Source organism: Pristiophorus japonicus, chromosome 9 (genome assembly GCF_044704955.1).
Source record: "Pristiophorus japonicus isolate sPriJap1 chromosome 9, sPriJap1.hap1, whole genome shotgun sequence".
In the NCBI taxonomy this organism is placed as follows: domain Eukaryota; kingdom Metazoa; phylum Chordata; class Chondrichthyes; family Pristiophoridae; genus Pristiophorus; species Pristiophorus japonicus.
The window spans coordinates 222,455,788-222,477,763 of record NC_091985.1 but is presented as its reverse complement, the minus strand read 5'-3'; the positions used below and the strand labels follow the sequence as shown (position 1 = coordinate 222,477,763).

General features: G+C 51.0%; 1 protein-coding gene and 1 pseudogene across 1 annotated transcript in view; one reads left to right on the top strand and one right to left on the bottom strand.

Moving 5' to 3' along the window:
• Nucleotides 1-21,976, top strand: part of LOC139274159 (zinc finger protein 850-like) — a 360,216-nt pseudogene that overhangs the window by 121,154 nt on the left and 217,086 nt on the right.
• The window catches only part of LOC139272895 (telomerase protein component 1-like), a 76,980-nt gene that overhangs the window by 18,018 nt on the left and 36,986 nt on the right, over nt 1-21,976 (bottom strand). The window contains exons 17-25 of the mRNA XM_070888997.1: nt 17,593-17,692; nt 16,159-16,314; nt 15,340-15,552; nt 13,288-13,441; nt 11,992-12,207; nt 11,579-11,739; nt 10,987-11,094; nt 8,679-8,786; nt 8,157-8,307 (exon numbers count right to left, since the gene is read on the bottom strand). Coding sequence (XP_070745098.1) covers nt 8,157-8,307; nt 8,679-8,786; nt 10,987-11,094; nt 11,579-11,739; nt 11,992-12,207; nt 13,288-13,441; nt 15,340-15,552; nt 16,159-16,314; nt 17,593-17,692 — 1,367 coding nt within the window. The remainder of the gene's footprint in view (nt 1-8,156; nt 8,308-8,678; nt 8,787-10,986; nt 11,095-11,578; nt 11,740-11,991; nt 12,208-13,287; nt 13,442-15,339; nt 15,553-16,158; nt 16,315-17,592; nt 17,693-21,976) is intronic.

The window sequence follows — 21,976 nt, the reverse complement described above, 5'->3', positions numbered from 1 at the left end:
GGGCCGAATGGCCTACTCCTGCACCTATTTTCTATGTTTCTATGTTTTTATGATTAGTTTGGGATTGATACAGGGCTATGGGAGAGAAACATAGAAAATAGGTACAGGAGTAGACTGTTATGTATCTGGACTTGTATTTACTCTGTACAGCCACCAGACGGCTCATTCCCCGGAGTCCCAAGGGAGCACAGGTATTTAAGAAGGCTCCACAGGTTGGAGAGGCACTTTGGAGACCTGCAATAAAAGACTAAGGTCACACTTTACTTTGAGCTCAGTGTTCAGTCTGACTCTTTCTCCATACACTACAACTGGCGACGAGATACAGATAACGAACCCAAAGATGCAGAGAACAGTGGGCATTCTGGAGAAATTCTCGGAGGGAGATGATTGTGAATCTTTTGTGAAGCGACTCGACCAATACTTTGTGGCCAATGAGCTAGATGGGGGAGAGAGCACTGCCAAACAGAGCAATCATCCTCAACGTTTGTGGGGCACCAGCGTATGGCCTCATGATGAATCTGCTCACTCCAGTGAAACCCACGGAGAAATCGTACGATGATTTCTGCACACTGGTCTGACAGCATTTGAACCTGAAGGAAAGCGTTCTGATGGCGAGGTACCGGTTCTACACCTACAAAAGATCTGAAGACCAGGAAGTAGCGAGTTATGTTGCCGAGTTACGTCGCCGAGCTAAGACACCTTGCAGGACATTGCGAATTTGAAGGACATTTGGAGCACATGCTCAGAGACTTTTTCATACTTGGCATTGGCCACGAAACCACACTTCGCAAACATTTCACTGTAGAGACCCCAACCTTGAGTAAGGCCACAGCGATAGCCCAGGCTTTCATTGCCACCAGTGACAATACTAAACTAAGCAAATCGCTCAGCACACAAGTGCTGCTACAAGTACTGTGAACAAAGTGATGTTGTTTTCGAATCATAACGGACAGGGCAGGTCTCATACTTGCAGCTACACGTCCGCAGAGTCCGAGTCCACCATCAAGGGTGATGAATGCAAGGCCATTAACACCTTGTTGGCGCTGCGGGGGTGATCATTGTTTCCATTCACGCCGATTCAAAGGATACATTTGCAAGGGCTGTGGAACAATGGGACACCTCCAAAGAGTGTGCAGGTGAGCTGCTAGGCCTGCTAAACCTGCAAACCACCACGTTGCAGAGGAGGACAGATCCACGGAGGATCACGACGAAACTCTGATAGAGGAGGCAGAGGTACATGGGGTGCACACATTCACCACGAATTGTCCCCCAATAATGCTGAAGGTTGAACTAAATGGATTCCCAGTGTCAATGGAGCTGGACACGGGCACGAGCCAGTCCATCATGGGCAAAAAGACTTTCGAAAGGTTGTGGTGCAACAAGGCCTCAGGGCCAGTCTTAACTCCAATTCGCACAAAACTAAGAACTTACACAAAATAATGTATTCCTATAATCGGCAGTGCTACTGTAAAGGTCTCCTACGATGGAGCAGTGCACAAGCTATCACTCTGGGTGGTACCGGGCGATGGTCCCACGCTGCTCAGCAGGAGCTGGCTGGGAAAGATACGCTGGAACTGGGATGACATCCGAGCGCTATCGCCCGCTGATGACACTTCGTGTGTCCAGGTCTTAAACAAATTTCCTTTGCTGTTCGAACCAGGCATCAGGAAATTCCAAGGAGCAAAAGTGCAGATCCACTTAATACTGGGGGCGCGACCCATCCATCACAAGGTGAGAGCAGTACCGTACATGCTGAGAGAACAGATAAAAATTGAGCTCGACCGACTACAAAGAGAGGGCATCATCTCATTGATCGAGTTCAGCGAGTGGGCCAGTCCTATTATCCCAGTCCTCAAGGGAGACGGCACCGTCAGAATCTGTGGTGATTACATAGTAACTATTAATCATTTCTCCCTGCAGGACCAATACCCACTTCCAAAAACCGACGACCTCTTTGCAACACTGGCGGGAGGAAAGACAGTCATGAAGCTGGATCTGACCACTGCCTACATGACGCAGGAACTAGAGGAATCATCGAAGGCCCTCACCTGCATCAACATGCAGAAAGGTCTTTTTGTTTATAACAGATGCCCATTTGGAATCTGATCAGCGGCGGCGATATTCCAGAGAAACATGGAAAGTTTACTGAAGTTGGTCCCACACACCGTGGTCTTCCAGGACGACACCTTGGTCAGAGGTCGGAACACAGTCGAGCATCTGCAGAACCTGGAGGAGGTTCTTAGTCAGCTCAACCGCATGGGGCTCAAGTTAAAACGCTCGAAGTGCATTTTCCTGGCGCCTGAAGTGGAGTTCTTGGGAAGGAGGATTGCGGCGGACGGCATCAGGCCCACCAACGCGAAGACGGAGGCAATCGAGAACGTACCGAGGCCACAGAACGTGACGGAGCTGTGGTTGTTCCTGGGACTCTTGAATTACTTTGGTAACACCTTACCGGGTCTCAGCACCCTGCTAGAACCACGACATGTCTTACCATGAAAAGGGGGCAAATGGGTTTGGGGCAAAAGCCAAGAAAATGCCTTTGTAAAAGCGAGAAAATTGTTATGCTCAAAGAAATTGCTTGTGTTGTATGATCCAGGTAAGCTTTTGGTACGAGCATGTGATGCGTCATCATACGGCGTCGGGTGTGTATTACAACAAGCTAATGATTTCGGGAAATTGCAACCGGTTGCTTATGCATCCAGGAGTCTGTCTAAGGCCAAGAGAGCTGACAGCATGATTGAAAAAGAAGTGTTAGCGTGTGTCTATGGGGTAAAGAAAATGCATCAATACCTGTTTGGGCTAAAATTCGAATTGGAAACTGACCATAAGCCACTTATAGCCCTGTTTTCCGAGAGCAAAGGGATAAATACCAACGCATCAGTCCGCATCCAGAGATGGACGCTCACGTTGTTCGCATACAACTACACCATCCGTCACAGGCCAGGCACAGAAAACTGCGCCGATGCTCTCAGTCGGCTGCCATTGCCCAGCACGGGAGTGGAAATGGCGCAGCTCGCAGATATAGCCATGGTTATGGAAATATTTGAAAGTGAGCAATCACCCGTCCCCTGCCCGGCAGATCAAAACCTGGACAAGACGGGACCACTTATTATCTCTAGTCAAAAGCTGTGTGCTTCACGGGAGCTGGTCCATGTCCCAGTGGAAATGCAGGAAGAGATAAAGTGCAAAGATGAAATGTCTATACAGGCAGACTGCCTTCTGTGGGGCAATCGAGTAGTGGTCCCCAAGAAGGGCAGAGACACCTTCATCAATGACCTTCACAGTACCCACCCAGGCATCGTAATGATGAAAGCGATAGCTCGATCCCATGTGTGGTGGCCCAGTATCGATGCGGACTTAAAAGTCCTGCATTCACAGATGTAATACAAGCTCGCAGTTAAGCAATGTACCCAGGGAGGCGCCACTAAGTTTATGGTCTTGGCTTTCCAAACCGTGGTCTAGGGTACACGTCGACTATGCAGGCGTGTTCTTGGGTAAAATGTTCCTTGTGGTTGGAGACGCATACTCCAAGTGGATTGAATGTGAGATAATGTCGGCTAGCACTTCCGCTGCCACCACTGAAAGCCTGCGGGCCACGTTTGCCACACATGGCTTACCCGATGTCCTGGTGAGTAACAACGGGCCATGTTTTACCAGTGCTGAGTTCAAAGAATTTATGACCCGTAACAGGATCAAACATGTCACCTCTGCCCCGTTTAAACCTGCGTCCAATGGTCAGGCAGAGAGCAGTGCAAACCATCAAGCAAGGCTTGAAGAGGGTAACTGAAGGCTCACTGCAGACTCCCCTATACTGAGTCCTGCTTAGCTACCGCATGAGACCCCACTCATTCTCTGGGATCCCATCTGCTGAACTGCTCATGAAAAGAGCACTTAAGACAAGGCTCTGGCTAGTTCACCCGGATCTACATGAACAGCTAGAGAGTAGGCAGCTTCAACAAAGTGCATACCATTATAGCGCAAATGTGTCATGCGAGATTGAAGTCAATGATCTTGTATTTGGTATTAAACTATGGACAAGGTCCCAAGTGGCTTCCCGGCACTGTCGTGGCTAAAGAGGGGAGCAGAGAGTTTTGGATCAAACTTTCAAATGGACTCATTCACCAGAAACACCAGGACCAAATCAAACTCAGATTCATGGACTACCCTGAGCAACCCATCTTGGACCCTACCTTTTTTGATCCCCCAACACACACACCAGTGGGAACCGGCATCACGGTTGACCAGAAAGCAGAAACCATCTTCCACAGCAGCGCTGCAGGGCCCAACACACCAGGCAGCCCAGCAAGGCCAGCTGCACAGCAACCCAGCGAGGGACCAACACATGACTCAACAACACCAGCCTTCACACCGAGACGATCAACCAGGTCAAGAAGGGTCCCAGATCGACTCAGATTGTAAATAGTTACACTATTGACTTTAGGGTGGAATGTTGTTATGTATCTGGACTTGTATATATTGTGTACAGCCACCAGAGGGCCCATTCCCCAGAGTCCCAAGGGATCTCATAATTCCTTGGGAGCATAAGTATTTAAGAGGGCTTCACAGGTTGGAGAGGCACTCTGGAGACCTGCAATAAAAGACTAAGGACACACTTTACTTTGCGCTCACAGCATTCAGTCTGACTCTTTCTCCAGACCTTGCATGGGTCATTCGGCCCTTCGGGCCTGCACCGCCATTCAATAAGATCATGGCTAATCATTCACCTCAGTACCCCTTTCCTGCTTCTCTCCATAACCCTTGATCCTTTTAGCCGTAAGGGCCATATCTAACTCCCTCTTGAATACATCCAATGAACTGGCATCCACAGGTTAACAACTCTGAGTGAAGAAGGTTCTCCTCCGCTCAGTCCTAAATGGCTTACCCCTTATCCTAAGACTGTGTCCCTTGGTTCTGAACTTCCCTAACATTCTTCCTGCATCTAACCTGTCCAGCCCCATCAGAATTTTATATGTCTCTCTGAGATCCCCTCTCATCTTTCTAAACTCCAGTGAATAGAGGCCTAGTCAATCCAGTCTCTCCTCATATGTCAGTCCTGCCATCCCGGGAATCAGTCTGGTGAACCTTCGCTGCACTCCCTCAATAGCAAGAATGTCCTTCCTCAGATTAAGAGACCAAAACTGAACACAATATTCCAGGTGAGGCCTCACCAAGGCCCTGTACAACTTCAGTAAAATCTCCCTGCTACTATACTCAAATCCCCTAGCTACCATTTGCCTTCTTCAGCGCCTACTGTACCTGTTTGCCAACTTTCAATGACTGATGTACCATGACACCCAGGTCTCGTTGCATCTCCCCTTTTCCTAATCTGCCACCATTCAAATAATATTCTACCTTCGTGGTTTTGCTACGAAAGTGGATGACCTCACATTTATCCACATTATACTGCATCTGCCACTCGTTTGCCCATTCAACTAACCTGTCTAAGTCACCCTGCAGCCTCTTAGCATCCTCCTCACAGCTCACACCGCCACACAGCTTAGTGTCATCTGCAAACTTGGAGATATTACACTCAATTCCCTCATCCAAATCATTAATGTATAATGTAAATAGCTGGGATCCCAGCACTGAGCCCTGTAGCACCCCACTAGTCACTGTCTGCCATTCTGAAAAGGACCCGTTTATCCCGACTCTCTGCTTCCTGTCTGCCAACCAGTTCTCTATCCATGTCAGTACATTACCCCCAATACCATGTGCTTTAATTTTGCACACCAATCTCTTGTGTGGGACCTTTGTCAAAAGCCTTTTGAAAGTCCAAATACACCACATCCACCGATTCTCCCTTGTCCACTCTACCAGTTACATCCTCAAACAATTCTAGAGGATTTATCAAGCAGGATTTCCCCTTCATAAATCCATGCTGACTTGGGCTGATCCAGTCACTGCTTTCCAAATGTGCTGCTATTTCATCTTTAATAATTGATTCCAACATTTTCCCCACTACTGATGTCAGGCTAACCGGTCAAAAATTATCCGTTTTCTCTCTCCCTCCCTTCTTAAAAAGTGGTGTTACATTAGGTACCCTCCAGTCTATAGGAACCGATCCAGAGTCGATAGACCGTTGGAAAATGATCACCAATGCATCCACTATTTCTAGGACTATTTCCTTCAGTACTCTGGAATGCAGACCATCAGGCTCCGGGGATTTATCGCCCTTCAATCTCATCAATTTCCCTAACACAATTTCCCACCTAATAAGGATTTCCTTCAGTTCCTCCTGCTCACTAGACCCTCGGTCCCTTAGTATTTCCAGAAGGTTATTTGTGTCTTCCTTCGTAAAGACAGAACCAAAGTATTTGTTTAACTGGTCCGTCATTTCTTTGTTCCCTATTATAAATTCACCTGAATCTGACTGCAAGGGACCTACGTTTGTCTTCACTAATCTTTTTCTCTTCACATATCTATAGAAGCTTTTGAAGTCAGTTTTTATGTTCCCAGCAAGCTTCCTCTCATATTCTATTTTCCCACTCCTAATTAAACCCTTTGTCCTCCTCTGCTGTATTATAAAATTCTCCCAGTCCTCAGGTTTGCTGCTTTGTCTGGCCAATTTATATGCCTCTTCCTTGGATTTAACACTATCCTTAATTTTCCTTGTTAGCCACGGTTGAGCCACCTTCCCCGTTTGATTTTTACTCCAGACAGGGATGTACAATTGTTGAAGTTCATCCATGTGATCTTTAAACGTTTGCCATTGCCTATCCACCATCAACCCTTTAAGTATCACTCGCCAGTTTATTCTAGCCAATTCACATCTTATATCATCGAAGTTACCTTTCCTTAAGTTCAGGACCCTAGTCTCGGAATTAACTATCACTCTCCATCTTAATTAAGAATTCTACCATATTATGGTCACTCTTCCCCAAGGGGCCTCGCACAAGATTGCTAATTAGTACTTTCTCATTACACGACACCCAGTCTAGGATGGCCAGCCCTCTAGTTGGCTCCTCGACATATTGGTCTATTAAACCATCCCTAATACACTCTAGGAAATCCTCCTCCACCACATTGCTACCAGTTTGGTTCGCCCAATCAATATGTAGATTAAAGTCGCCCATGATAACTGCTGTATCTTTATTGCACGCATCCCTAATTTCTTGTTTGATGCTGTCCCCAACCTCACTACTACTGTTTGGTGTTCTGTGCACAACTCCCACTAGCGTTTTCTGCCCTTTGGTATTCCGCAGCTCCACCCATACCGATTCCACATCATCCAAGCTAATGTCCTTCCTTACTCTTGCATTAATTTCCTTTTTAACCAGCAACGCCACCCCACCTCCTTTTCCTTTCTGTCTATCCTTTCTAAATGTTGAATACCCCTGGATGTTAAGTTCCCAGCCATGATCACTCTATTCCGAATAGTCCTGCATTGAGGCACAGATCCTTCAGGCTTGTCTTTTTAACACATTTTGCCCCTTTAGAAGTTTGCTGAAATGTGGCCCTTTTTGCTTTGAGTTTCTCTGCCTTCCACTTTTACTTTTCTTCTTTCTGTCTTTTGCTTCTGCCCCCATTTTACTTCCCTCTGTCTCCCTGCATCGGTTCCCATCCCCCTGCCATATTAGTTTAACCCCTCCCCAACAGCACTAGCAAACACTCCCTCTAGGACATTGGTTCCGGTGCAGCCCAGGTGCAGACCGTCCAATTTGTACTGGTCCCACCTCCCCCAGAACCGGTTCCAATATCCCAGAAATTTGAATCCCTCCCTTCTCCACCACTCCTTAAGCCACGTATTCATCTGAGCAATCCTGCGATTCCTACTCTGACTAGCATGTGGCACTGGTAGCAATCTGGAGATTATCACTTTTGAGGTCCTACTTTTTAAATTTATCTTCTAGCTCCCTAAATTCGTCTTGTAGGACCTCATCCCGTTTTATACCTATATCGTTGGTACCGAGAGAGCGGAACAGTGGGATTAGTTTGGAATTGATATAGTGCTATGGGAAGAGAACGGGGCAGTGGGATTAGTTTGGAATTGATACAGGGCTATGGGTAGAGAGCGGGACAGTGGGATTAGTTTGGGATTGATACAGGGCTATGGGATTGATATAGGGCTATGGGACTATTATGAGATTGATGGTATGGAGATACCCCTCGGGGAGTGGGGGGGTGGGGGAGGGTGCGGTGAACAGCCCCTCTCTCACCGCGCTCTGCTTGCACCGCAGACCCTGGTTTGTTGAAGGCCGCCAGGTGATTGATGCGGCGAGGGTGGGCGTGGATGGTGGTAACGGCAGCTCCCGACTCCTTCCACACCACCAGGTCCCCGGTCCCGCTGACCGACAGCACAAGATCCGCCTGGAATATAAAGGGTGGGAGCACGGGGTAAGAATAGCAACAGGGTCTTTTCCCCCCCACCACCACCCGTCCGCTCTCCCCTCACACTGTCACTCAGTAACCCCACCCCCAGTGCTCTGTGTTACTGACTGTATCTCTACTGATGTTAATCCAGCTCCCTCACACTGTCACTCAGTAACCCCTCCCCCAGCACTGTGTGTTACTGACTGTATCTCTACTGATGTTAATGCAGCTCCCTCACACTCACTCAGTAACCCCTCCCCCAGTGCTCTGTGTTACTGACTGTATCTGTACTGATGTTAATCCAGCTTCCTCACACTGTCACTCAGTAACACCCCCCCCCCCACAAGCCCTGTGTTGCTGACACTCACCATGATGGAGACCCCACTGACGGCGGACGTGTGTCCCTTTAATTCCCGGATGCATTCTCCATTGTTCGGATCCCACAGACGAACCGTCCCATCATTGGAGCAAGAGGCCTGTCGCCACAGAGACAGAACAGCCAATCAGAATGAGCGATCGGATTGGAACCTTTCCGGGCAGGTACAGCACGGGTTAGATACAGAGTAAAGCTCCCTCTACACTGTCCCATCAAACACTCCCAGGGCAGGTACAGCACAAGTTAGATCATTCCTCCCACGCCCCGTTCAGTACGCCCTCTTCATTCCCAATCTACAGGTTTCTCAAAATCAAGCTCGTCATCATCTGATCCCTGATTTCCCTTATCTGCACTCCTACCCTTCACGACCTTACTTGTGTTCCTCACGTGGGGTCATGACCTTCACCAGGTAACTGCCATTAGCAAAGAGGAAGCCAATGACTCCTTCAATCAACCAACGTTCCTGGAAATTCCCATTGGCAAAAAGTACACATCAGTCAAACATTGATCCAAGGTTAATATCGGAGAGCAGGAACCAGTGGTTATAACAACTTGCATTTATATAATGCCTTTAACATCGTAAAAGGTCCCAAGACGCTTCACAGGAACGATTATCAAACAAAATTTGACACCGAAGCACATAAGGAGACTTTAGACAGATGACCAAAAGCTGGGTCAAAGAGGTAGGTGTTAAGCAGCGTCTTAGAGGAGGAGAGGTGTGGAGAGTTTAGGGAGGGAGTTCCAAAGCTCGGGGCCCAGGCAGCTGAAGGCCCGGCCACTGATGGAGCAATTATAATCAGGGATGTTCAAGAGGCCAGGGATGAAGGAACGCAGAGATCTCGAAGGGTTGTAACGCTGGAGCAGGTTACAGAGATAGGGAAGGGTGTAGGGGGTGGAGGAGGTTACAGATATCTGGGAGGTTGTAGGGCTGGTGGAGGTTGCAGAGATAGAATGGGTTGTAGGGGGTGGAGGAGGTTACAGACATCTGGGAGGTTGTAGGGCTGGTGGAGGTTACAGAGATAGAGTGGGTTGTAGGCCTGGAGGAGGTTACAGAGATAGGGAGGGTGTAGGCCTGGAGGAGGTTACAGAGATAGGGAGGTGTAGGGGCTGGAGGAGGTTACAGAAATAGGAAGGGGTGCAGGGGCTGGAGGAGGTTACAGAGATAGGGAGGGGTGTAGGGGCAGGAGGAGGTTACAGAGATAGGGAGGGGTGTAGGGGCAGGAGGAGGTTACAGAGATAGGGAGGGGTGTAGGGGCAGGAGGAGGTTACAGAGATAGGGAGGGGTGTAGGGGCTGGAGGAGATTATAGAGATAGAGAGGGGTGTAGGGGCTGGAGGGGGTTACAGAGATAGGGAGGGTATGGGGCTGGAGGAGGTTACAGAGATAGGGAGGGTATAGGGCTGGAGGAGGTTACAGAGATAGGGAGGTGTAGGGGCTGGAGGAGGTTACAGAAATAGGAAGGGGTGTAGGGGCTGGAGGAGGTTACAGAGATAGGGAGGGGTGTAGGGGCAGGAGGAGGTTACAGAGATAGGGAGGGGTGTAGGGGCTGGAGGAGGTTACAGAGATAGGGAGGGGTGTAGGGGCTGGAGGGGGTTACAGAGATAGGGAGGTGTAGGGGCTGGAGGAGGTTACAGAAATAGGAAGGGGTGTAGGGGCTGGAGGAGGTTACAGAGATAGGGAGGGGTGTAGGGGCAGGAGGAGGTTACAGAGATAGGGAGGGGTGTAGGGGCAGGAGGAGGTTACAGAGATAGGGAGGGGTGTAGGGGCTGGAGGAGATTATAGAGATAGAGAGGGGTGTAGGGGCTGGAGGGGGTTACAGAGATAGGGAGGGTATAGGGCTGGAGGAGGTTACAGAGATAGGGAGGTGTAGGGGCTGGAGGAGGTTACAGAAATAGGAAGGGGTGTAGGGGCTGGAGGAGGTTACAGAGATAGGGAGGGGTGTAGGGGCAGGAGGAGGTTACAGAGATAGGGAGGGGTGTAGGGGCTGGAGGAGGTTACAGAGATAGGGAGGGGTGTAGGGGCTGGAGGAGGTTACAGAGATAGGGAGGGGTGTAGGGGCTGGAGGAGGTTACAGAGATAGGGAGGGGTGTAGGGGCTGGAGGAGGTTACAGAGATAGGGAGGGGTGTAGGGGCAGGAGGAGGTTACAGAGATAGGGAGGGTGTCAGGTTGGAGGTAGTTACAGAGATAGGGAGGGTGTAGGGGCAGGAGGAGGTTACAGAGATAGGGAGGGTGTAGAGGGGCTGGAGGAGGTTACAGAGATAGGGAGGGTGTCAGGCTGGAGGTGGTTATGACAGACTCACCACGTATCGAGGGGCCCAGGTACATCCTGTAATCCAGTCCTGGTGACAGGAGAGCAGGGACAGGGAGATGTGGACAGGGAGAGTTGTGAGGTCCCAGAACAGGAGGCTCTGCCAAAACAAACAGGGCGTCAGACTCGCACGACAAGGTTTGCAGCCCAATCCCCCGATTCCACCTGGCACTGACTCATTCCCTGGTCCACGGAGTAGGACGCCCTCTGACCCCTCACCCCATGTCCCTTCCCTTGCATGCTGGAGCCTGGACATTGGGAGTCGGCAGGGTATTCGACGACAGAGGCGCCATCTCAGCCCAGCCCCGAAGTGGTTTCCGTCCGATTCTTCCCCCCCCCCCCCACCGCCACCTCCCCCAGCACTTTCCTGCAGGTGTCACTGGTTGGTGATCAGGAGCAGAAACCCAGGACTCACGGGGTGAAAGGTAGGTGTCTGACCTACTGACCCCCAGCATGAGAAGACCTTCACCCCGGCTCTGGATTGGACCCCAGGTTGCAGAGGGTGAAAGGTCAGAGTGTGTGTAGACGATCTGAATGTAGGCCGGTGGATTCGCTTCTCCCTCTGTCACTAGGCCCTCGCCTACCTTGTCCTTGCTGCTGGTCACCAACCGCAGCCCATCGGGGCTGAAGGAGCAGCAGGTGACCGAGTTGCAGTGACCTCTCAGCACGCAGGCCGGGGTCACATCCGCGCAGCCTTCCCGGTCCACCAGCTCGGCCAGCGTCCAGAGCAGGACGGTGAAATCATCTGGGGAGAGAGAGCGGAGAGATCAGGCAGGTAGAGAAAGGGGGAAAGGAATAGGAGGGGGAACAGGAAACGGGAACAGGAGGAGGTCAGAGAGCAACAGGGAAAGGGCAAATGTGCCAGCACCCCAGGGAAATACAATGTCTGTGGAGTGGCCGGGGGGGGGTTCGGAGAAGACGGGGGGGGGGGGGGGGGGAGAAAGAGAGAATGGGGGGGGGGGGAGGGGAGAGCAATATGAAAAGTGTTAACCGTTACCTGAGGCTGAAGCCAGGAATTGTTGGGAGTGAGAAAAGGATACTGGGGGTCTCATGTGGCCCCAGCAGCGATGCTCACAGCTTGCCCCAAACCCCTGCACCCGCCACACTCGCAGAACGTTGTCATCTGAGCCAGACACCAGGAGCTCCTCGCCGTCCAACCACTGCAGGCATCGCACGGGCACCTGTGGGACCTCGCACTCCACAGTCAGGGCACCTAGTCAGAGAGAGGGCAGAGTGAGAACCGGGGCAGAGGGGGGGCGTACGGCCCACAGACCGGCAGTGAGGAGGGTGAGAAGGGGGCGTACGGCCCACAGACCTGCAGTGAGGGGGGGGGGGGAAGAGGGGGCGTACGGCCCACAGACCGGCAGTAAGGAGGGGCGGGGGTAGGGGGTGGGGGTTTGTTGTGCGTACGGCCCACAGACCATCCCGTCCCTGGAAAATTTCAATCTCACCCACCCAACACATCCTTGCCCCTCAATCCCACCCACTCTCTCCCCAGATCCCTCAATCCACCACACCTGGATCCCTTCCTCTCTCGACCGATTTTGGTATTGTTACTCTGTGCTGGTCTTGGCAACATGCCTGGCATGTCAGCGATGGCTCAGTGGCTCTCACTCTCACCTCTGGAGTCAGAGAGTCGTGGGTTCGAGCCCCCCCCTCCAGAAAATCAAGCCGATAATGCAGGGCTGGCACTCCCAGGGGCAGTACCAAGGGAGTGCTGCTCTGTCAGAGGGGCAGTACCGAGGGAGCGCTGCACTGTCGGAGGGGCAGTACCGAGGGAGCGCTGCGCTGTCGGAGGGGCAGTACCGAGGGAGCGCTGCGCTGCCGGAGAGGACATCTTTTGGATGGGATGTTAAAGGAGGGCCCCATTTGCCGTCTCAAGAGAACGTAAAAGGTCCCTTAATCCCACCCAACCTCTCCCCATTTCTCTCAATCCAACCCGTGAGGAATACAAGGATAAGCTCACGAGGACAGATGAAGTAAGGTGGGAGGAGACCCGTGTGGAACATAAAGACCGATATTGACCGCTTGGGCTGAACGACCAGTTTCTGTGCTGTACATTCTATGATACTCTATGATAGTCGTCCTCCCACCCACCACCCCAGAGAGAGGATGCCTTCACATCCTGTCTGAATCTGGATTTGAGCTCAGGCCCAGAGGGTGAAAGGTCAGTGTCTGACCCACTGCCCCACCCAGTCCCCCATCAGAGAGAACAGCTCTTCATCTCCTGTGTCTGTCACTGGATTGTAGCCCAGGTCCTTGAACGGTATGACAGCGTTCCTGTAACACGTACCTGTTTCAAGCTGAAAGATTTTCACCTGGTTGCTGTGGTAACCGACAGCCATCAGCACACCATTCCTACTGACAGACACACATAGGGCAGCGGAGGTCTGGTCTGTAATGTACTGTCCACAGGCCCGGCCCAGAGTCCCGGACCAGATCCGAACCTGCAGAACACACCAGTGTGGGGCTTGATTCATTCTCCCAAACTCTCGTCATCCTGTTCTCCCCCCCACCCCCTGGTCTCTACAACCCCCCATCCTGTTCCCCCCCACCCGCCATCCTGAACCTACACCCCCCCACATCCTGACCCTACACCTCCCCACCCTGTTCCCCACCACATCCTGACCCTACTCCCCCCCCGCCCCCTACATCCTGACACGACACCCCCCCCACACATCCCGACACGACCCCAGTGATCACAGCATAGTGTGCTCACTGACCTACACTGGCACTCGGTCCGGCCAGGCCTTGATTTTAAAATCCTCATCCTGGTGTTCAAATCTCTCCTCGCCCCTCCCCATCAACCCTCTGGAGATGTCTGCACTCCTCAAATTCTGCCCTTTTGACCATCCCTGATTATAATCGCTCCACCATCGGTGTCCGGCCCTTCAGCTGCCTGGGCCCCGAGCTCTGGAACTCCCTCCCTAAACCTCTCCGCCTCTTTCCTACTTTCAGACGCTCCTTAAAACCTACCTCTTTGACCCAGCTTTTGGTCACCTGTCCTAATATCTAATGTGGCTTGGTGTTAAATTTAATGTGATTACAGTCCTGTGAAGCACCTTGGGACGTTTCACTATGTTAAAGGTGTTGTACAACTGCAAGTTATTGTTGCTATTACAGATGAGGGAGGCTATTCGGCCCATCTTATTTAACCCTTGCAGAAAGTTTCACACAACCGCTCAGTGCTGAATCTAATCCAAGGCAGTCGGGAAGTACAACCTTCTGGAGACAGACTGAGGCACGCTGGGGAACTGGGCCAAAGAGTAGCAAATGGCATTTAACCTCAACAGCTGCAGTGTGATAAAGATCGAAGTAACTTGCATTTCTCTAGCGCCTTTCATGACCTCAGGACACCTCAAAGCACTTTACAGCCAAAGAAGCACTTTCAAAGTATAGTCACCGTTGTAATGTCGGAAACGCGGCAGCCAATATACGCACAGCAAGATCCCACAACCAGCAATGTGATATACGACCAGATCATGTGTTTTGGGGATGTTGGTCTCTCCTTCGAAATACGCCATGGGATCTTTTACGGACAGAATGGTCTCCTCGACTTGTATAGAATGGTTCTATTAATATAACCTAATCCCCTGTCTGCTTTAGCAATGGCTCATCTGCATTGGTCGTGAACCTTGAGTGATCAGTGCACAACACCTGGATCCCTTCCTCTCTCAACCGATTTTGGTATTGTTACTCTGTGCTGGTCTTGCCTACATGCCTGGCATGTCAACAGTGGCTCAGTGGCTCTGACTCTCGCCTCTGAGTCAGAGAGTCGTGGGTTCGAGCCCCCCCTCCAGAGACTCGAGCCTATAGTCCAGGGCCGACACTTCCGGTGCAGTGCTGAAGGGAGCGCCGCACTGTCGGAGGGGCAGTGCTGAGGGAGTGTCGCACTGTCGGAGGGGCAGTGCTGAGGGAGTGTCGCACTGTCGGAGGGGCAGTGTTGAGGGAGCGCCGCACTGTCGGAGGGGACATCTTTCGGCTGTGTCGTTAAATGAGGGCCCCGTTTGCCATCTCAGCAGAACGTAAAAGATCCTACGGCCACTATTGGAGGAACACAGTGATGTTCCCCCAGTGTTCTGGGTCCAATATTTATACCTCAATCAACATCACTAAAACAGATGATCTGATCAATAATCATATTGCTGGTTGTGGGAGCTTGCTGAGTGTAAATTGACTGCCGCGTTTCCTACATTACAACAGTGACTACACTCCAAATATATTTCATTGGCGTAAAGCTCGCTCTTGGGGGCTTGACATCATGACCGTAACACACTCTTTCCCCCCCCCCCCCCCCCCGCCGCCGTTACGCTGATTCACAGTCCTGGGAGATCTGCCATCCTACCTGATGGTCCTCCCCAGTGGTGAGCAGGTAACGCCCATCGGCAAGGAATCGCAGCGCGGTGACGGGGCCCCGATGGGCCTGGTAACCGGCCACCGCTAATCCAGAGGCGGTCGACCAGAGCCGCACCTCTCCCAGCAGCGAGGCCGAGGCGAGGAACTCTCCAGATGGGGCGAAGGTCACAGCTCGCACTGAGGCCGGGTGTCCATGTAGCACCTAGGGAGGGGATAGAGGAGATGAGGGGATGGAGGAGGAGGTGATAGAGAGAGAGAGAGAGAGAGAGAGAGAGAGAGAGAGAGAGAGAGAGAGAGAGAGAGAGAGAACAACCGAGGCGGTGGGGGGGGGGGGGGGGGGGGGCGGAGGAGGAGCAGGCATTAGGATTCATCCTGGTATTTCCCAGCAAATCAGCTACCAGCCCGCCCCGTCACACCGGGATACGGGATCCATTGGCCCCTCCCCCTCACTGGGGTACGGGATCCATTGGCCCCTCCCCCTCACTGGGGTACGGGATCCACTGACCCCTCCCCCTCACACTGGGGTACGGGATCCACTGGCCCCTCCCCCTCTCACACTGGGGTATAGGCTCTACCGCCCCCCCCCCCCACTGGGGTACAGGATCCACTGACCCTTTCCCTCCCCGACAATGACCCATGGGATCCACTGGCCCCTCCCCCACTGATCCATGGGATCCACTGCTCCCTCCCGACCCATGGGATCCACTGGCCCTCTCCCCCCCCCCCCCATTGACCAATGGGATCCACTGGCCGCTCCCCTCCCCCTCTGACTCATGGGCCCCTCCCCCGAGCGTTCGCTGGTACTCACCGACACGATGCTCGCCCTCACCCAGTTCCAGATTTTGACTGTCCGGTCCCAGCTGCCTGTAGCCAGCAGTTGACCTTCAGGGTGAAAGGTCACACAGTTGAGGGGGTGGGGATTGGTCAGTGCGACGTTGAGCTTCCCTGTGACCACCACCCAGACCTAAAACAGAAAATCGATTGAAGCTGTAAATAACGGTTGTGGATTGATGCCGTCACTGACCTTTGACCCTCTGGGATCTGGGGTGAAATGCAGCCCCCGACACTGGGGATGAAGGTTTCTCTCTGATGGAGGACTGGGTTGGGGGGAGGTCAGTGGGTCAGGCACTGACCTTTCACCCGCTGGGGAGCTCGGGGTCAAATGCAATCCTGAGAAACGTGATGAAGCTGTTCTGGCTCCACCAAGTTCTTGTTGAATCCATATCACAAAAGGGTCTCTTGTCTGTTGGCGGTTGTCACTGAGACGGTAAGAATGACTTTAGTGAGAAGTTAGATGAAAGAGGTGGGAAGAGGCTCGTATAGTATTAGGCAGTCCCTCCTATCGAGGATGACGCGTTTCCACGCCGAAAAGGGATGTTCACAGGTATTTCAATGAGGGACCTGACATTCTAGGTCCCAAACTCCATGCTGAAGGATGGAAGATGCCTGTGCATGGACTTTTAACGTGGGGTGGCCGTTGCACACCAGACACCACACGGGCTTGACAGAGCTAGGTTTTGATCCAGTGGCAAGGGTTAACCAAGACTCTGTTGCACAGACCTAGTGCACACACATCCTCCTACTATCCATAGATTGCAGTGTGGGCTGGCCTGTGCTGCCCCTGGGCCCTCGGCTCTTCTGGGCCCCGAACCCTCGCCTCTCCTGGGCCCCGATCAAAAATGGAGCAGTCAGAAACAGGACATTAATTAGTCTCCTCTTATCTTCAAGACATCAAATATCAACAGTTACTTGAAATATCAAAATATTAAACTCCTGCCGAGTTGAAGGGTTATCAGCAGAAACAAATTCCAAATAACAGAATGAACATGGTTCAGTCGGGATGTGAACAGCAGCAGCAACAACAGCAGAATCCAAACCCTGCAGTCACTTGTGACCTCGCTGGTGTCTCAGCAGGTTGGATGACTGAGTGAATCCCTTCCCACACTCAGAGCAGGTGAACGGCCTCTCCCCGGTGTGATGGCATCGATGAATCTCCAGGTCAGACGGGGAATTGAATCCCTTCTCTCAGTCTCCACATTCCCGAGTGGAGTATAGACATCTGTTGGGCCGAATGGCTTGTCCTGTGCTGAAAGTTCCATGTCATTTAAGTAGCCCCGCAGGGCATTATTGGGAATCTCTCAGTTAGAACCAAACCCTGTTCCTGCTGTGGGAATGGAGACACGGGGTGAATACAGGAGTGAAGTATCCAGTCACCGGGCATGCCCGTGCACACAGAACCTACCTTCACCGTCTGATCCCAGGAACAGGTAGCCAGATGTTTTCCATCAGGACTTAGTGCACATCCAGTTATCCGATCACCATGGCCATCGATCAGCAATAGCCTGTGGAGACAGAGACCTGGTGTTAGAGGCAGGGAGACCACACCTGGAGCTTCACTCTCTCTAACCTGTGCTGTACCTGCCCTGGGAGAGTTTGACGGGACAGTGTAGAGGGAGCTTTATTCTGTATCTAACCAATGAAATAGTGAAGTGTTCCAGTCCCCTTGATGGGGCTGAATGGCCTCCTCCTACTGCTATGGACAGTGAGAGAGGGCGAAGGTGGGGGGGGGAGGGGAGAGGGGGGGAAGGGGAGAGGGGAGACGGACGGACGAAGGGGTAGGTGGGAGGGAGGGATCAGGAGGAGGAATGGCCGGTGAGGATGGAGTTTTAGACGAAGGAGGAGGATTTTTGACAATGAAGTGGAGGTCAGGGAGCGAGGAGGGAACAGGGAGACTCAGTGCGGGAGCAGATATTTGGATGAGTTTGGGATTATGCGGAGAGGAAACCGGGCAAGGAGAGTGTCAGAGATGATTAAAGTGTGGAAGGGGGCATCAGTGGTTAAAAGGGAAGACCACAGCATCGGAACGGGAGCTGAAGCGAGGTACAGAACTATGACTCACTTTCTACAGCCCCATTAACCTAGTAAAACGGCCCAGGGTGCTGCACAGGACTGCTGTGTGACAGAAATTGACACCGAGTCAAAGGGCGGGGTAATCAAACGATCGACCGAAGAGGTGGGTTTTAAGGATGGTCTGAAAGGGGGAGGAGAGACACATGGAGAGGCGGAGGGGTTCGGGCAGGGAATTCCAGCGCTTGGGGTTGAGACAGCTGAAGGCCCGGCCACCAATGGTGGGGTGAAGGGGTGGGGTATGGAGAGTTAGGAACAGAGAGTTTGGGGCGAAGAGGGTGGGGTATGGAGAGTCAGGAACAGAGTGTTTGGGGCGAAGAGGGTGGGGTATGGAGAGTCAGGAACAGAGAGTTTGGGGCGAAGAGGGTGGGGTATGGAGAGTCAGGAACAGAGAGTTTGGGGCGAAGAGGGTGGGGTATGGAGAGTCAGGAACAGAGAGTTTGGGCAAAGGGGGTGGGGTATGGAGAGTCAGGAACAGAGAGTTTGGGGCGAAGAGGGTGGGGTATGGAGAGTCAGGAACAGAGAGTTTGGGGTGAAGAGGGTGGGGTATGGAGAGTCAGGAACAGAGAGTTTGGGGCGCAGGGGGTGGGGTATGGAGAGTCAGGAACAGAGAGTTTGGGCGAAGGGGGTGGAGTATGGAGAGTCAGGAACAGAGAGTTTGGGGCGAAGGGGGTGGAGTATGGAGAGTCAGGAACAGAGAGTTTGGGGCGAAGGGGGTGGAGTATGGAGAATCAGGAACAGAGAGTTTGGGGCGAAGGGGGTGGGGTATGGAGAGTCAGGAACAGAGAGTTTGGGGCGAAGGGGGTGGGGTATGGAGAGTCAGGAACAGAGAGTTTGGGGTGAAGAGGGTGGGGTATGGAGAGTCAGGAACAGAGAGTTTGGGGCGAAGGGGGTGGAGTATGGAGAGTCAGGAACAGAGAGTTTGGGGTGAAGAGGGTGGGGTATGGAGAGTCAGGAACAGAGAGTTTGGGCGAAGGGGGGTGGGGGTGGTTGTACCATCAGAGGAGTTCAGAGATCGAGCAATAATCCTGTAACCATCCCCACCATAATGTAGACATGGGTACAGGAGTCGGCCATTCAGTCCCTCGAGCTTGTTACAGTAAGAAGGAAAGACTGTCAGAGAAGCGATAACCATCCATGGCTAACTAAGGAAATAAGGGATGGTATCAAATCGCAAACAAAGGGATACAATGTGGCCAAAACTAGTGGGAGGCCAGAGGATTGGGACATTTTTAAAAACCAATGGAGAACAACTAAAAAAATGATTAAGAGAGGGAAGATAGATTATGAAAGTAAACTAGCATGAAATATAAAAACAGATAGTAAGAGTTTCTACAGGTACATAAAAAGGAAAAGAGTGGCTAAAGTAAATGTTGGTCCCCTAGAGGGCGAGACTGGGGAATTAATAATGGAGAACAGGGAAATGGCAGAGATGTTGAACAAATATTTTGTATCGGTTTTTACGGTAGAAAACACTAAAAACATCCCAATAGTGGATAATCAAGAGGCTATAGGTAGAAGTAGTATTCAGTAAAATAATGGGGCTAAAGGCGGACAAGTTCCCTGGACCTGATGGCTTAAATCCTAGGGTCTTAAGAGAAGTGGCTGCAGAAATAGTGGATCCACTGGCTGTAATCTACCAAAATTCCTTGGATTCTGGGGAGATCCCAGCAGATTGTAAAACCACAAATGTAATACCCCTATTTAAAAAAAGGAGGCAGACAAAAAGCAGGAAACTATAGACCAGTTAGCCGAACATCTGTCGTTGGGAAAATGCTGGAGTCCATTATTAAGGAAGCAGTAGCGGGACATTTGGAAAAGCAAAATTTGGTCAAGCAGAGTCAGCATGGTTTTATGAAAGGGAAATCATGTTTGACAAATTTGCTGGAGTTCTTTGAGGATGTAACAAACAGGGTGGATAAGGGGGAACCAGTGGATGTGGTATATTTGGAAGGCATTCGATAAGGTGCCACGTAAGAGGTTACTGCACAAGATAAAAGCTCATGGTGTTGGGGGTAATATATTAGCATGGATAGAGGATTGCTTAACTAACAGAAAACAGAGTCGGGATAAATGGGTCATTTTCCGGTTGGCAAATAGTGACGAGTGGGGTGCTGGGTCCTCAACTATTTACAATCTATATTAACGACTTGGATGAAGGGATCGAGTGTAATGTAACCAAGTTTGCTGATGATACAAAGATGGGTGGGAAAGCAAATTGTGAGGAGGACACAAAAAATCTGCAAAGGGATATAGACAGGCTAAGTAAGTGGGCAAAAATTTGGCAAATGGAGTATAATAAGGGAAAATGTGAGGCTATCCACTTTGGCAGAAAAAATAGAAAAGCAAATTATAATTTAAATGGAGAAAAATTGCAAGTGCTGCAGTACAGAGACCTGGGGATCCTTGTGCATGAAACACAAAAAGTTAGCATGCAGGTAGAGCAAGTAATGAGGAAGGCAAATAGAATATTGCCCTTTATTGCAAGGGGGAATAGAGTATAAAAGCATCCTGCTACAACTGTACAGGGTATTGGTGAGGCCACACCTAGAGTACTGTGTACTGTTTTGGTCTCCGTATTTAAGGAAGGATATACTTGCATTGGAGGCTGTTCAGAGAAGGTTCACTAGGTTGATTCCGGAGATGAAGGGGTTGACTTATGAGGATAGGTTAAGTAGGTTGGGCCTATACATATTATAGTTCAGAAGAATGAGAGGTGATCTGATTGAAACTTATAAGATAATGAAGGGGCTCGACAAGGTGGGTGCAGAGAGGATATTTCCACTCATAGGAGGAAACTAAAACTAGGGGACACCGTCTTAGAATAAGGAGCCACCCATTTAAAACTGAGATGAGGAGTAATTTCTTCTCTGAGGGTTGTAAATATATGGAATTCTCTGCCCCAGAGATTTGTGGAGGCTGGGTCATTGAATATATTTAAGGCGGAGATAGACAGATTCTTGAGCGTAAGGCAGTAAAGGGTTATGGGGAGCGGGCAGGGAAGTGGAGCTGAGTCTATGACCAGATCAGCCATGATCTTATTGAATGACGGAGCAGGCTCAGTGGGCCAAATGACTAACTCTTGCTCCTATTTCTTGTTATGAGTCGTCATTCAGCCCCTCGAGCCTGTTCCGCCATTCAATTATATCATTCCTGATCTGTCGGTTAACTCCATTTACCTGTCTTCATTCCATTACCCGTAATACCTTTGCCTAACCAAAACCTGTCGAGCTCAGTTTTGAAAATTTCATTCAACCCCCAGCCTCATCAGCTTTGTTGGGGACAGAGTTCCATATCCCCACTATGCTTTGTGTGAAGCAACGGTTCCTGACATCACCCCTCAATGGCTGAGCTACAATTTTAAGCTTGTGCCCCCTTGTTCTGATCACTAATTCCTCTCTATCTACCTAGTGAACTTATTTAACCATCTTAAACACCTCAATTAGATCTTCCCTCGATCTTCTAAACTCAAGCGAATACAAGCCTGGTCCATTCAACCTGTCCTCATAATTTAACCCTGTTAGCCCCTGTGTCATTCTGGAGAATCTGGGCTGCCAAGCTCAGTATATCCTTCCCAAGGTAAGCTGCCACAACTGATGCACTTACTCCAGGTAGGGTCTGACCATTGACAACATTCTGCCCACGCACCACCCACCCCCTCCCTCCCTCCCTCCCCCGAACCGTCTGGAGTTACTGGGAATGGGGCGGGTCCTGTTTGC